Below are 14076 nucleotides of genomic sequence, written 5' to 3'. Positions count from 1 at the left end.
TACAATTTTAAGTTCAAACACGTTTAATATATATATATATATATATATATATATATATATATATATATTTTAAGTTCAAACACGTTTAATATATATATATATATATATATATATATATATATATATATATATATATATATATATATATATATACATATATTAGTATTACTCCAGTAAATCTCAAAACTTTTTAAATCTGTAAATACTATGTGCTTAAAGTCATGTTGCACAAGAAATACTTTTTAAAATAAATCTTCTAAAGTCATTAAATAGATTTTGTGTTTGTTATGTTTCTTAACTCTTAAAATCTCCCACCACTATTCTTTTGACCGTCTACAAAACCCCATACATTCACATTTCAACACTAAAATGCTGACCACACTGGATAGTCTTCATTGCAAGATGACATATCCAAAGTTTTTGGTACATTAACATAGACCTCCGATTCAACAAGCCACAGTGTATTACACCAAATTACAACAAGTGCAATCAACTTGACAGAAAAAGTTGATCTGGATTTTTAGATGTTGAAAAACTCTATATATTTTACTGTATATTTGTATATATAATGCTGAGGAACATTGATTCCATACAGCACACATTCAGATAAACCACAATCGTATTGTTGAAATCCAAAGAAGTTTAATTTGGATTTCTTGACATAGCATTTCTTAGTACACTGCCCGGCCAAAAAAAAAAGTAATTTGGATCATTATTGAGTGATTATTATGTTTCTAGCATGTTATATGTTTGGGAACAGTTCTTCTAACCCTAATTGATGGAGGATGTAGCTTTTCATTTGTTTAAACAACCATGTAGGAAGACACATCATGGCCATATTCCAGGATGACAATGTCAAGATTCATCAAAAATTGATGCACCTCTTAATGGAAATAAATGTTGATGTTTTTGCTCAAGATCTTGTATTGACAATGCAAGAGTCCAGCACTCTGGAAAGTCTCCTCCAGCACATCCCAAAGACTCTCAATTGAAATGATTCTTGATGCTCCTCCAAACCATTCTTTCACAATCTGAGCCTGATGAATCTTGACATAGTCATCCTGGAAATATGGCTATGATGTGTCTTCCTACATGCTTGTTTAAGAAATTAAAAGCTACACACTCCATCAATTAGGGTGGGTTAGAAGAACTCTTGCCAAACATATAACATGATAGATAGAAACATAATAATCACTGCAATAACGATCCAATCATAGACTCTTAAGAAACTTGTTTTTTGTTTTGGCCAGTGTATAGATGTATTGCTGAGGTACATTAATTCCATACAGCACATAAATGACATTCAGATAAACCACAATCTTATTGTTGGAGTCCAAAGAAATTTAATTTGGATTTCTTGACATAGACGTGTATTTCTTAGTATGTCCTTTAGACAAAAAGACAGCTGTACTGTCCATATTTGCACATTCATGTTGAACTTGCCGTTCCCAAGCGCAGCTGTACGTTTGATTTCACGCTTACGGGAACTCAAGTAATTATAAAGTCTTCGTTAGGTAGGATATAAAGGCATCGAGTTTGGCAAGTGAATCCTATGCAAAAAGTGTCGCCTCAACATGGAATGATCCAGAAGCTTTGCGTTTGAATTAGATTGCAAGATTTTACAGAAGTGTTCCCATTTAAGACTCGGGCTACTGTATGTCCTGATTTTGCATGCCGGAAAACAAGCTTCGAAGATTCTATTCCTCTCGATTACTGCTTTTCAAATGGCTTCTTCTTGCTGATCTGAAGAGTGACTTGTCCGGTTGGTGTGTAGCTGCAGGTTTGTGCGGACACTTGCGTTTTGAAGCTCTGCAGACCTCCCTCCTTTCCTCTCTGGACCTCGGAGCAGTACGTCGGCTGGACGTCAAACCTCGCAAAGCTACTGGCATGCGGTGAATGGTTAGATGAAGGTTCTTCAGTCACATGAATAGGTATGGTCTTCTCTCGCCTTGACCGAGAGCTGCCGCTCACTGATGAACCTGGAGTAAACATGCTGGAAATATGTTCCTTGAAGGATCCGAAGAAACCCATGCGAGGCTTTGCGGATGCCACTGGACGTCCCACGTGCAGCAGAATGGGTTTCCCAATGACAGGCTCGTTTATTTCTCTCTGCAACACAGAGATCTCACTTGGTTTCTCATCGGGGACGTGATGGTCTGCACGGCTGCCGAAAGTCTCACCTTCCTGAGGGACGTAGTCCTCGAGGTCTTCAAGAGTAAGAACTCGATTCTCATCAGTCAGTATTTTGCAGTCTTGGGCACCAAGTTCGTCGTCTTCGGGCTCCAGGACAATAGTTCCCTCCTCATCGTCATCAGTCTCAACCAAGACATATGGGTTACTAATATCTCCTGTAACGGTTGGGTATATTGTCACATTGTCAACCTCAGACACATTCTGCACAGTTTCCTCTTCATCAGTAACAGAAGATGCTTGTAGAAGCATTTCGGCACCCATTGTCTCCTCTACTAACTTGTTGTTGGAGTTATTAGTGTTTGGATTGCCAGGTGGTGAAAACTTGCCAGGGGAAACGCCCCTTCTCCTTGGTAACTTGGGTGATTTGTTCACTTTATACTCGATTATTTCCTCGACTTCCACCCATCTTGGGTTCCTGGCCGTGGCACCCTCTGGATCTTGAACGTACAGTGTCGGGACAGTCTTCCTGGCCACGGTTCGTCTCTGTCTGGGCGGTTCGGGAGTGGACGTCTCTGAGCGGTAAGCTCCCATGGGTGATGGCCTTGGCGACGCGTGGCGTTTCATCCGAGTGTTCTTCACCACTGTGGTGATGGTCTCCTCGCTTAAAGTGGAAAAAATCACATTTGTGAGTATGATTCATGATAGATGCACACAGTAGACATAAACAGAATGCATAGCATTAGTCTAAATCTGCCATCAAATTTAAGGCCAGTTTACACTTATCAATACTTGTATAATACATTTTGAAGAATTATATTATATTAAGATAAAGTATTTTAACATATTTTGAAATGTAATTTTTTCCTGTGATCAAAGCTGAATTTTCAGCATCATTACTCCAGTCGTCAGTGTCACATGATCCTTCAGAAATCATTCTAATATGATGATTTGGTGTTTAAGAAACATTTCTTAGGATTATTTGATTGATAGAAAATTCAAAGAACAGGATTTATTTGAAATAGACATTTTGTTTTATCAATATAATGTGTTTGCTTAGTAAAAAAAAAAAAAAATTCTTACAGATACAGACCTCAAACTTTTGAATGGCAGTTTGTGTCTAGGTGCATGTTTGAGACTTACATAATTATGGTTTTCTTTGGTATTTTCGTCTCTTGTTCCGTTACTAGTTGAAAAACAACATAAAAATGGTATTAAATGAGTTACATAATCAAACAAACATCATATTTATTTTAGTTATTAAATTTCAGTTAATTCACTGCTTGTCAAAGAGGTACAAAGATGAAATATGAAAAATACATTGTCAGATTTCTAAATATAGATACATTTACATTACAACATGTACTTTTCTTATTTTCTGGAACCATAAAAACTATCTTTCATAGTAGCCCCTTTATTAAAACCATTAAATATTGTATAAGAATGTGTAAGTACATGTTTTTTAAGTTTTTAGTAAGAGAAATTATAACAGATGGAAAAGGCTGTCATACTTTTATGTTTTTTTTAATTAGGTGGCATTTGTGTGTTGACAGATGTCTCTTACCTTCTATAGTGATGGCCTGATCTGCTCTACGTTCTCCAGCCTTTGCCACAGCAGGAGTGATCAGCTGTGCCGCACACCTGGCACTGCCCAGACGGTTCGACAGCTGCAAATGAATAATATGATGATCACTGGCTTAATTCCTCATGGTTGGAGTAAAGTAAGAACTGAAAGGGCTAAAGCCAGGATGTCCATACCTCACATTCATAGTGTCCGAGGTCTCTTTCTCCAGGGTTCTTGATAACTAGAACCAACACTCCACTGCGTGATTCACTGTATGTCTGAAACTTCTCCTGGTCTGTCAGTAGTTTACCCTCCTTAAACCATCTGTGCAGGGAAATGCCGTAGCTTAACACTAACCCAACACATTTTGTCAGTGAAACGGATGACATTGTGGGGTTTAGTAATTTATGGAATGCCTTGATTGGAATTTTATGACATGAATCACCCAGAGTTATTTTGGCTCCTTCAAAAATAGTGTAAAATATACTATCGTTTAAAAGTTTGGCATTGGTAAAATAACTCTATTTGAATATATTTTAAAATGCAATTCATTCCAATGATGCAAAGCTGAATTTTCAGCATCATTACTCCAGTCTTCAGTGTCACATGATCCTTCAGAAATCATTCTAATATGCTGATTTGCTGCTCAAGAAACATGTTATCGTCATCAATGTTGAAAACAGTTGTGCTGCTTCATATTTTTGTGGAAACGGTGAAATATTTTTTTCCAGAATTCTTTGATAAATAGTACGTTCAAAAGAACTATTTATTTGAAATAGAATTTTTTGTAACATTATAAATGTCTTTAATGACATTTAATTTTTGAATGTCAGCGTAAATATTAGTTTAAACGGAGTCACTACCTTATCTTGGGACTTGGTGCACTCTGAATGATGCAGGTGAACTGAGCATCTTCTCCCGGAAAGAGTGTGGCGTTCCGGATCTTATTCACAAAACGCGGAGGTACTGCAAGATATGCAATAAAAATCAACACAAATTTAATTCAATCCTTTCACAGATTGTGTTGATTGAAGTTAGTCACATCAGGTTGCTCTCAATTCACGTCCGTCACTCACCCTGCACAGTGATTTTGCCCAGTGTGCTGGCGTTGCCCGCAGAGCTGGTGGCGAAGCACATGTACTGGCCAGAGTCGTCTGCCGTCATGTTGTCCAATATGAGTGTGCAAGAGCCGTCTGGGTCCTCAATGATGATGTGATGAGGATCCGCCTCCACAGCTCGCCCGTCTGTTTGTGAGAGTCGGATGGATGAATTACTTTACTTCTTAGAAGACATCAAGAGGGGAAAAACCCAAGATTTGGTTCCTTACCTTTGTACCAGGTGACCTGTGGTTTTGGGACACCAGTGACTTTGCAGGCGAGCTTTACTGTCTGTCCAAGCTCTGCTGTTAAGTCTGTCAACACTGAGTCGAAATCTGGAAGGCCTGTAATAATAGTAAAATGCTACATTTTAGGACTACGGTTTATTATTATTGTAATATTTAAGAACATGACCGTACTTAATAGATGATGATGTTTCATAAGTGGAATGTGTTTTGCCATGTCAATAAAGTGCTGCAGGGATGACATATTTTTGTAGACCAAAACCTGGTTAAAAAACGGTTAGCATTTTTTACAGTTTTTCTCAGTCGCTTTGGTGCATTTCTCATAACACTATTTACATTTGCACAACAGTTAATGCAGTTCTCAAAACAATTAGTACAAACTGCAAAACCTAGTTGATAACCTGCAAAAGCGTGTCACTTGCTCAAAATGGATAGTTCACTCCTCAAAAGCAAGTATTTATGTCAATGAAAGTGTCAGTGTCATCAAGATGAAAAGTCCTGACACCATCGTTTATGAACAAGATAGTCAAATGGCTTTGGCATGTTTTCATTATGACAGTTTACTCTGTAAATGTTTTCCAATGATAAAAGTCAGATCTTGGTGACACAGTGACTACCTGAAAATGCTCAATACAGCACTATATACTATTCGCACAGCCATTTGAAAAATACAGTAAAGTTACACATTACTGTATGTATGAGGTAACTGAGTACAAGACACTGAATATGTATGTTTCACATTTTTACTGCATATGCTCTTTGCAATTCTAATTTGTTCACAGCATTGTGCAAAAGAAAAAATACACCATTATTTACAACAAAAATAAACTCCCTTTGGGTAGAGCTGTGCACAACTGTACGCAATATTGCAGTAGGCCTATATACTGTATTGGAACTGAACATGCAACATACATAGGACTGTAATCATTCATGCACATCCAGACGTTCCTCTCTGTCTGGTCACATAATTTACAGTAATCTACATCACAGCGAATATCATCTCTTGCTCAATTGCAAATTGTTCAATTTAGGAGACTTTTTCAGGATTTTTTGTTGTTGTTTTATTTTTTAAGTGACAGATTTTGACAACTAGTTCAACATTTTTGTATGTAATGACTCAAGCAATGAAATGAGGACTATTAGTTTTATATGGAATGACTATTCATCATTTACAAGTATAGTTAATTTTGACTGACATGACATAAGCAAATGATAATGTTATAAAACAGCAGAGAGTTGTATGAAAGCAATTGATGCATGCCCAAAAGCATTTGCAATTTGTTGGAAGGAATGAGAAACTGCTACTATGATGTGCACAAATGACTAAATGTTGTGGAGGTTGAACTAACTGTTGTGCAAATGTAAATAGTGATGTGAGAAATGCACCAAAGCGACTGAGAAAAACTGTAAAATGGTTTGAATGTGTTTTTTTGTTAAATGCCTGAAACAACAAAATAAATCAGTAATACCCCCTTGTGATTTTTTTTGTAAAGCTTTTACGTGTCTTGAAAAAGGCGGTTGCTAACAAGTGGCTAAATGGGACTACAGAGGTTGGCGAATGGGTAAACTCATTTACTCACTAGTTCACTCTTACAGCCTCATTGTGTTTATAATTGAGCTCTTGCAAACTATTCTAACTCAAACTTTCCAACTTGTAGATTTTAAATATTAAAAGAGTTGTTGGAAGCTTAGTGGTGTTGACATGGTGTTGTTCGTTTGTAGCCTAACTTTAGCTTTTTACTTTTGGCAATTGTATTTAAGCTTCAAAATGTAAAAGTTGAGTTCATTTGTGAAGACTATCATGACGAACAAAACGTGTAAGAATTATAAACTTTTTGCTGGTCACAGAGCTTATTTTCAGCAATAATCCAAAAGCCAATGGAAAAACCCTTTTGGTTTTTGAAGAGGAAACTAGGATGAAGCAATCTTCTGGGTTGGTCTAAAAAACACTTCAGTGCTCTAGTCAAGGTGAGACATGCTAACATGTACATCATGCTAATGTTGGTGACTTACTCCACGTTGGCATGCTATACCGCTGCTGAAGGTCACGGAGGTCGCGGAGCCATGAGTTCTTGATGATGACAGTCCGTGCCTGCAGAGTGTATTTTCTCACAGAGTCCTCGCGCTCATGCCAGATCTCAAATGCCCTCTCATCACCCTCCACAGTGTCATTGACGTCAATGTTCGTGAGCTAAAGCAAAACGATAAAATATTTTACTATACATTACATTTATTTATATAATATTATTTTATAAGTGACGTTATGAGGCAAAACCAGTAATTAAGAAATTTGCAAAGACATTTAGCCGATATTGGCCATTTTGAATTATCGCCATTGGCGCTTTGTGAATTTTTAGTAAATGTTGTGTAAAATACACTGCCCAAATGCAAATGTTTCCGAGTCAATGATTGGATCATTATTGCAGTAATTATTATGTTTCTAGTATGTTATATGTTTGGGAACAGTTCTTCTAACCCTAAGCGATGGAGTGTGTAGCGTTTTTTATTTCTTAAACAACCATGTAGGAAGACACATCATAGCCATATTCCAGGATGACAATGTCAAGATTCATCAGGCTCAGATTGTGATAGAATGGTCGGGACCTCTGAGTCCAGACCTTAGATTCATTGAAAGTCTTTGGGATGTGCTGGAGGAGACTTTACAGAGTGCTGGACTCTTGCATTGTCAATACAAGATCTTGAGCAAAAATGTATGCATCTCTAGATGGAAATAGCATCACAACATTTATTTCCATCAAGAGATGCATACATTTTTGCTCAAGATCTTGTATTGTCAATGCAAGAGTCCAGCACTCTGTAAAGTCTCCTCCAGCACATCCCAAAGACTTTCAATGACTCACTTTCACTGCAACAATGATCCAATCAATCAATCAACGATCGACCTATTTTCTGGCCAGGAAGTGTTCGTGTGTCACTTAATTACAATCATTTAAAAAGCATTTGATAAGCTCTAACCTTCATCATATTCTTAAACACATATGTTTGGGTGTCCATATTTGTGTCTCTCTTCTGCTTGCAGATGACCACATGGTTTTTGAAGAGGAAAACATGGCGGTGGTGACCTCTGGAAGATGATCGAACTCCAGGAGCTCCTTCCCAAACAGTGAAAGGCCCCTGTAGAACAAAGAAAAATCCAGAACTTCACTACAAACAAGTCAACTATCCTGTACGTTAATGTGTGACATTTAAGATTAGAGACCGTACCTGTCTAATAGGTTCTCCCAACGCCTCCAGGTTGGCGGGGTAGTTCTCTATGAGAGATACATGGTGTGTGTTCTCTGAGCGCTGGGAGAGGGACGACACCATTGCATAGGCCTGCTCCAACAAACAGCAGTTCTGACCGTTCTTTGCTTTGTTCCGGATCAATTCCTATAATGAAATCGGGGAATTGGAAAGGGATGCTCACTTTCAATTATTATGCATCACAGAATACATAACACAATTCTCAAATGCATTTTTAGATAGTTATTCAGCCTTTTGCAAGTGGAAATTGCAGATTTTTTCTTCACACAGAAACGCAGTATTGTGGTATTCAATTTTTATTACCTTCAGTAAAGCCCTGTACTTTAGAATTCTCTCTGGTGGTCTCTGAAGATAAGCATTGATACTGAGCACTGGACACTCTGAGGGGTCGACATTTGCCAACTCTGAGACTGTATAATTCTAATGAAAGAAAGATATAAAACATGTTATGCTCTGCGTCTTCTGAATACCAAATTATTTTAGTTTACGGACAAAGAAAAAATGTAGTTTTCATGCCCCTAGAAATTCATCACATATTTTTGTAAACCCACCTTGAAATATTGGTGCACTTCTTTCTCACTGATGGCGGACTCAGCCTGTGACTGTCCAATGAGGTACTGTAGATATTTCTCAAAACCTTCAGAGTTTCTTAAGAAATGCATGGCAATGTCATCATCTGTGTCACAATCACGCAGACCGGGCAGCAAAGAGCTGGAGAACAGGCAACAGTCAAAGTTTTCATCAAGATTTTTTACAAAACTAGTTTATAAATGAAGAAACTAGTTATTTACACACTAAATTTTAGATATAGGCCTGGTTTCACAGACAGGGCTTAGATTAAGCCAGGATTAGATTAAATTAGGACATTTAAGTAGATTTTATAAACGTGCCTTAGAAAAAAACATTACTGGTGTGCATCTTGAGACATATTTTTAGATATGTCAGTGCAAGTTGCTTTCAGTTAAAACAGCTCAAACATGCATGTTATTCTGGGTCTATCTTAAGCCTTGTCTGTGAAACCAGGGGATAGAGTTAACCATAGAATTATCAATAATATTTGATTGTCTGAACTTTGTACCTGCTGTGGAAAGATTTCAAATCACTGATATTACGGAAGATGGTTTCCTTCTGGCTGGCGATATCAGGTGGTGTGCTCTCCTCATCCAGGCGCTTCAGATGGTGTGATGTGAAAAACTCAATCTCCTTCAGAAACTCAGTCTCTGTGTTGATCAGCTCCTGAACAAGTTGACTAGATACAAGTGAAACGGAGGTAGAATGAGCAAAGTTCTGGTACAGAATAAAATGCACATTTTATGTGTCTAAATTTTACCAGAGTTTCTTCTTGTACTCTGTATCGGTGACTTCCTCTCTGGTGGTCTCTGGGAGATCTGCTAGATCTGCAGACAGCTACAACACAACCAATCCATCATTAGTAAGAATTTATGAAGATACACTGCACTTGTCAATAACATTATGTGCATTTTTAACCCTAGTGTCAAATTTTAAACTCACTAGTCCATTAAGAATGACCCTAATATTGCATTAACCAGTGTGCATGTGTATAAACAGACCTTCAGTCTTTTGTCAAGATACGCAGGTGAGACCCATCCCTGGCGAGACGGGTTGGATTTGGTAGGCTTGGTACGGACCAGCCATTTAAGTGGGTGGGCAGAGTCCAGAACTTCCACATACTGGCCCTCTTTCAGAGTGATGGTATCTTTACTGACACCCATGGGGTTGTAATCAGCTGTCACCACGTAGATATCAAACATCTGCACAGATGCATTGAGATAACAGCACATTTAGAAAATGTGTAGTGCTGTCTTCACTTTAAAAACATGAGAATGCTCCGGATTCTGCTTTTAAATATCCTTTTGTGAACTAAATAATCAACGAGATGTTTAACTCACATAATAAATAATATGAACTACAAAATTATTATTCTGACATAATTGTTTACCCCTTTTACAATAAATGGTAAATGAATGTTTTAAAAAATCTTATTTAAACAGAATGTGACAGGTCTGACATATATAATAATAATAATTATAATAAAACTGTTGATGACATCAAGAGTGTGATGTTTGTGATACCTCTCCCCTGGCATCTCCTTCATCCGATTCAGACGATGAGTCTGTGATGAGAGATGTAGGGCGTGATCGGCCGTGATATGGAGATGGTGATGGTGTTTTTGTTTCATCATCACTGTCAGCTCCTGGGACACGTAATGAAGCTTGAAGCAGACAGTGATAAAAAGGTTAGAGGAAGAAAGGGATAATGTTATTAGGTATCAGCTCTGACAGCATGGGCTTTAGCATCACATGTGAACTACAAAACATTTGTTCAGGTTATGGAATTCAATTAAAAATCAGCAGACTAAGCATGTAATTTAATAATATTAATTTGGACATGAAATTTGAAGTGTATAGAGAGAGAATTTTTTTCCCCCCAGGGTTTACCAGGCCACACACACACACACACACACACACACACGCATCTAACATATGTAGGGCCTACTTCAGAATTTCAACGGTTTCCAAAATACAAATTTGAGATATATATATATGTAAACACCAAATAAACAATGGTGTTTGCTTGGTAATGATATTTACAACACTCAAACTGTGGCACGCGCACATAAGGGGGCAGCATACGATAATTAATTTAATTATAAATTCACATAGTGTATTTGACATAATAGCTGATGTCAGACGTCAGTTTTATTACCGCACAAATATTAACATTATCACTGTCGTCTTAGCAACCGCCTGCTTACATTTAATATCGCGAAATCGCTATGACGAGTGCTTCTGTAAAATATTGCCGCCGTTTTTTAAAATGCCGCGACCTGATGGTAAACACAGCGACTGACCCCCGTGCTGAAATTCTAGCTAAAACAGACAGAAAAGAGATTATATGGAAATAATATCGCCAAAATGGATGCTGAGAACGATTTATGAGGAAAACTGTCCAGTTTCGTTGACCTAAAGAGAAGGTAAGCAGAATTGTTCTTATTATTTAGCCTACAATTCAAATTCATAAGTAGCCTATCTTCTCTTATCATAAGTGAAAATTGTGTCTCAGGCTGGTGGGTGTAAGTAAAGATCGAAGATTGAAAAAAGTTTGGGATCCACTAGATTTAAATCTAGGCCTACTGTACAAAAACATAATTGTGTGTTATTTTACAAACTAAGTGTAGCCTACCCTGTCAAATTCTTCCATTGCTCAATTTGAGCATACATTCGAAAATATTCAGACAAGCTTTATGTAGTGTAGCTTTTTTTGTAGAAACAATGCAAATAACAACTGTGACAGAAAAAGAAGATTTTTTAAATATCATTTGTGCTCACCTGTAATGTCCATTATCAGTTGTTTTTTAATCATCTGTGACTCTGGATATAATAACTAATGATGTAAACCATGTTTCTCCTGTGATTTAACATGCGCTATCATGCTTGTGTAAAAACTAAATTGTGCCCACACAAATATTAATGTATTTCTCATGCAATCCCATATCTAAATGAATATGGCAGCGAGCGTTCATCCATTTTCTCTGTGTACACTGAAACAGAGACACCTTGAAAGTGTAAAAATGAGACACTGATTTTTAAAATGTCCAGTTTATTCTGAATTGTGACAAAATGGCCCTGATTTTAAAGAACCATGACTTTATTACCAGTAGGCCATACTTAAAGCATTTTGTACTTTACATTTTAATATCTTAAATTTAGGGTTTTCTTTCTTTATTTTTTCAATGTTGAGAACCAAAGAAATAGACGTGATTAACAACAGCATAGCCTCATGGAGAAAAAGTCAAAGTTCTGGTGTAATACACTGGAGGTTCTGCGGATACATACTGGTTACTTTGGGCCAAGATTTCATCCACTGGAGCACTTGATGGTTCTGTAAGCTGTCTGAACAAATCAATGCTTCAATGAGAATGTGAGTGAATAGAGGGATGAGAGGATGGATGGATAGTTTGATGGATAGACAAAAGAATGGAGTCACTGAACTGCACAGGGTTTCGGGGGATCCAGAGAGATAAGGTTTTATATATTTTGTCAGTAAACTGCATAGGAATTGGGAATATACATATAGGATATATATATATATATATATATATATATATATATATATATATATATATATATATATATATATATATGAAGGGAAGTCCAGGAAAATATGCTCACAAAAAATTCCTGAGTACAATTAATAATTTAAAAAGTGAATATAAAAACAGGTGTACTCCATTTCAGTACTCAGTACATCCTGTGAGATGAATTCAAAGCATTTGGGCACACAAAAAGCTCATTCAAAAACAGCGCATACTGTTTTGAATGAATTTTAGGATGCATCTGTAGAGAAAGACTAGGCTACATTAAAACAATAAATTGTTATTTTGCACTATTATTAACTATGACATCAAGAATGATACTTTAATAAAAAAATAGTACAGTACAAATAGTACACACATTTATACATAATGTAATTTAGTGTAATACTGCGGCAGTGCAGGTTACAAAAATATTAGCTCAATATTATTGACTGAAAATTATTGTTTTCTCTTACCTTGAGTGAACTTGGCAGATACCATTTCTGTGATTTGGGTTGTGAGTTTTTGTAAGAATTCCTCTGTACCCACTTCACCCATGTAAGGTAGTTTGATCTCTCCTAAGATGTTATCACAATAATCACTTATATTGCAGCAAATTACATCAGAACTACCAGATGGCAGTCACTCACTCTGATATAATCTGACAGCCCACTAAAAGTATAAAGTAGGTAAAAAAGAAATTTAAATAAAAACTTAAACAGAACATCATCTATCAAATATTCACCTTTGCCCGCTTCCTCTGGTGGGCTAATAGTAATTCCTAGAACCCTGGAGAAAAAAATATTATAATTATACAGTAACATCCAAAATGTAAAATTGTACAATGTTTAATTTAATTGATAGCTGTAAGCTTTTATATTTAAACTTACTCTGGCCCCACTTTGCTCTTTTGCTCTGGTGCTGTTGGATAGAAAATTATAAGCATGATGATTAAAAGACCAGGTTATTTATTAATAAATTCTATTTAACGAGCAATAAAGTCAAATAGGTACATATACCAGAAATATTCTTGGCATAAAATAATATTATTATATATATATATATATATATATATATATATATATATATATATATAAAAAAAAAGTCATGTGATCCTGACATCACTATGGTCAATAACTAAACCATGAGTTCCTGACCTGTCTCCACATCCAGCCGGGCTGTGTTAACCGACTGTCCAGCACGGTTGGTGGCAATGCAAGTGTACATGCCACCATGATTTTTTTCCACTTCCATGAGGATTAGACTATGCTGACGGCCAGAGCTGGCCACCTTGTAACCTGGTGTGTCTGCCTTGATCCACAAAACATCCTTATCTGACACTTCCTTTAACCAGTTCACAGATGGGGTTGGGGAACCTTCGGAAGACAGTGACTTAGCTTAGCATGTTTTTACCTTATGTAACGTGCAAATAAACATTGTGCTTAATGCTTTGCTGTATTTCTCAAAATTGCATGAAAAGTCATTTAATTTATTGTGGTAACACGCCATACCTTCCACTTTGACTGACAGCGTTATACTTGCTCCCTGTTTCACCTTCTTGTTGCTGAACCTCTCCAGGAAGCGTGGTGGCACAAGTGGCACCTTTGAATCTATTTGTGGAACAATACAAGTGGCATAGCAAATGATATGCATGCTTAATCTTTCTTATTACTGCAAATT

General features: G+C 36.8%; 1 protein-coding gene across 7 annotated transcripts in view; it reads right to left on the bottom strand.

Moving 5' to 3' along the window:
• Positions 1–629: 629 nt before the first annotated feature.
• obscnb (obscurin, cytoskeletal calmodulin and titin-interacting RhoGEF b) overlaps positions 630–14076 on the bottom strand; it is a 62620-nt gene continuing 49173 nt past the window's right edge. For all 7 annotated transcript variants that reach the window (XM_081353204.1, XM_081353205.1, XM_081353208.1 and 4 more), the window contains 21 exons: positions 13908–14006; positions 13554–13772; positions 13287–13317; positions 13142–13185; positions 12873–12974; positions 10394–10533; positions 9872–10072; positions 9631–9707; positions 9379–9549; positions 8852–9011; positions 8604–8720; positions 8262–8426; positions 8013–8171; positions 7050–7227; positions 5022–5135; positions 4771–4938; positions 4558–4660; positions 3889–4018; positions 3695–3797; positions 3274–3316; positions 630–2794 (listed from right to left, as the gene is read on the bottom strand). In XM_081353204.1, the coding sequence (XP_081209330.1) occupies positions 1711–2794; positions 3274–3316; positions 3695–3797; positions 3889–4018; positions 4558–4660; positions 4771–4938; positions 5022–5135; positions 7050–7227; positions 8013–8171; positions 8262–8426; positions 8604–8720; positions 8852–9011; positions 9379–9549; positions 9631–9707; positions 9872–10072; positions 10394–10533; positions 12873–12974; positions 13142–13185; positions 13287–13317; positions 13554–13772; positions 13908–14006 (3608 nt within the window). In that variant the 3' untranslated portion in view covers positions 630–1710. The remainder of the gene's footprint in view (positions 2795–3273; positions 3317–3694; positions 3798–3888; positions 4019–4557; positions 4661–4770; positions 4939–5021; positions 5136–7049; positions 7228–8012; positions 8172–8261; positions 8427–8603; positions 8721–8851; positions 9012–9378; positions 9550–9630; positions 9708–9871; positions 10073–10393; positions 10534–12872; positions 12975–13141; positions 13186–13286; positions 13318–13553; positions 13773–13907; positions 14007–14076) is intronic.

The sequence above is a fragment of the Scardinius erythrophthalmus genome (assembly GCF_964197995.2).
Source record: "Scardinius erythrophthalmus genome assembly, chromosome: 22".
NCBI lineage: Eukaryota > Metazoa > Chordata > Actinopteri > Cypriniformes > Leuciscidae > Scardinius > Scardinius erythrophthalmus.
This window is presented reverse-complemented; position numbering and strand designations above follow the sequence as displayed.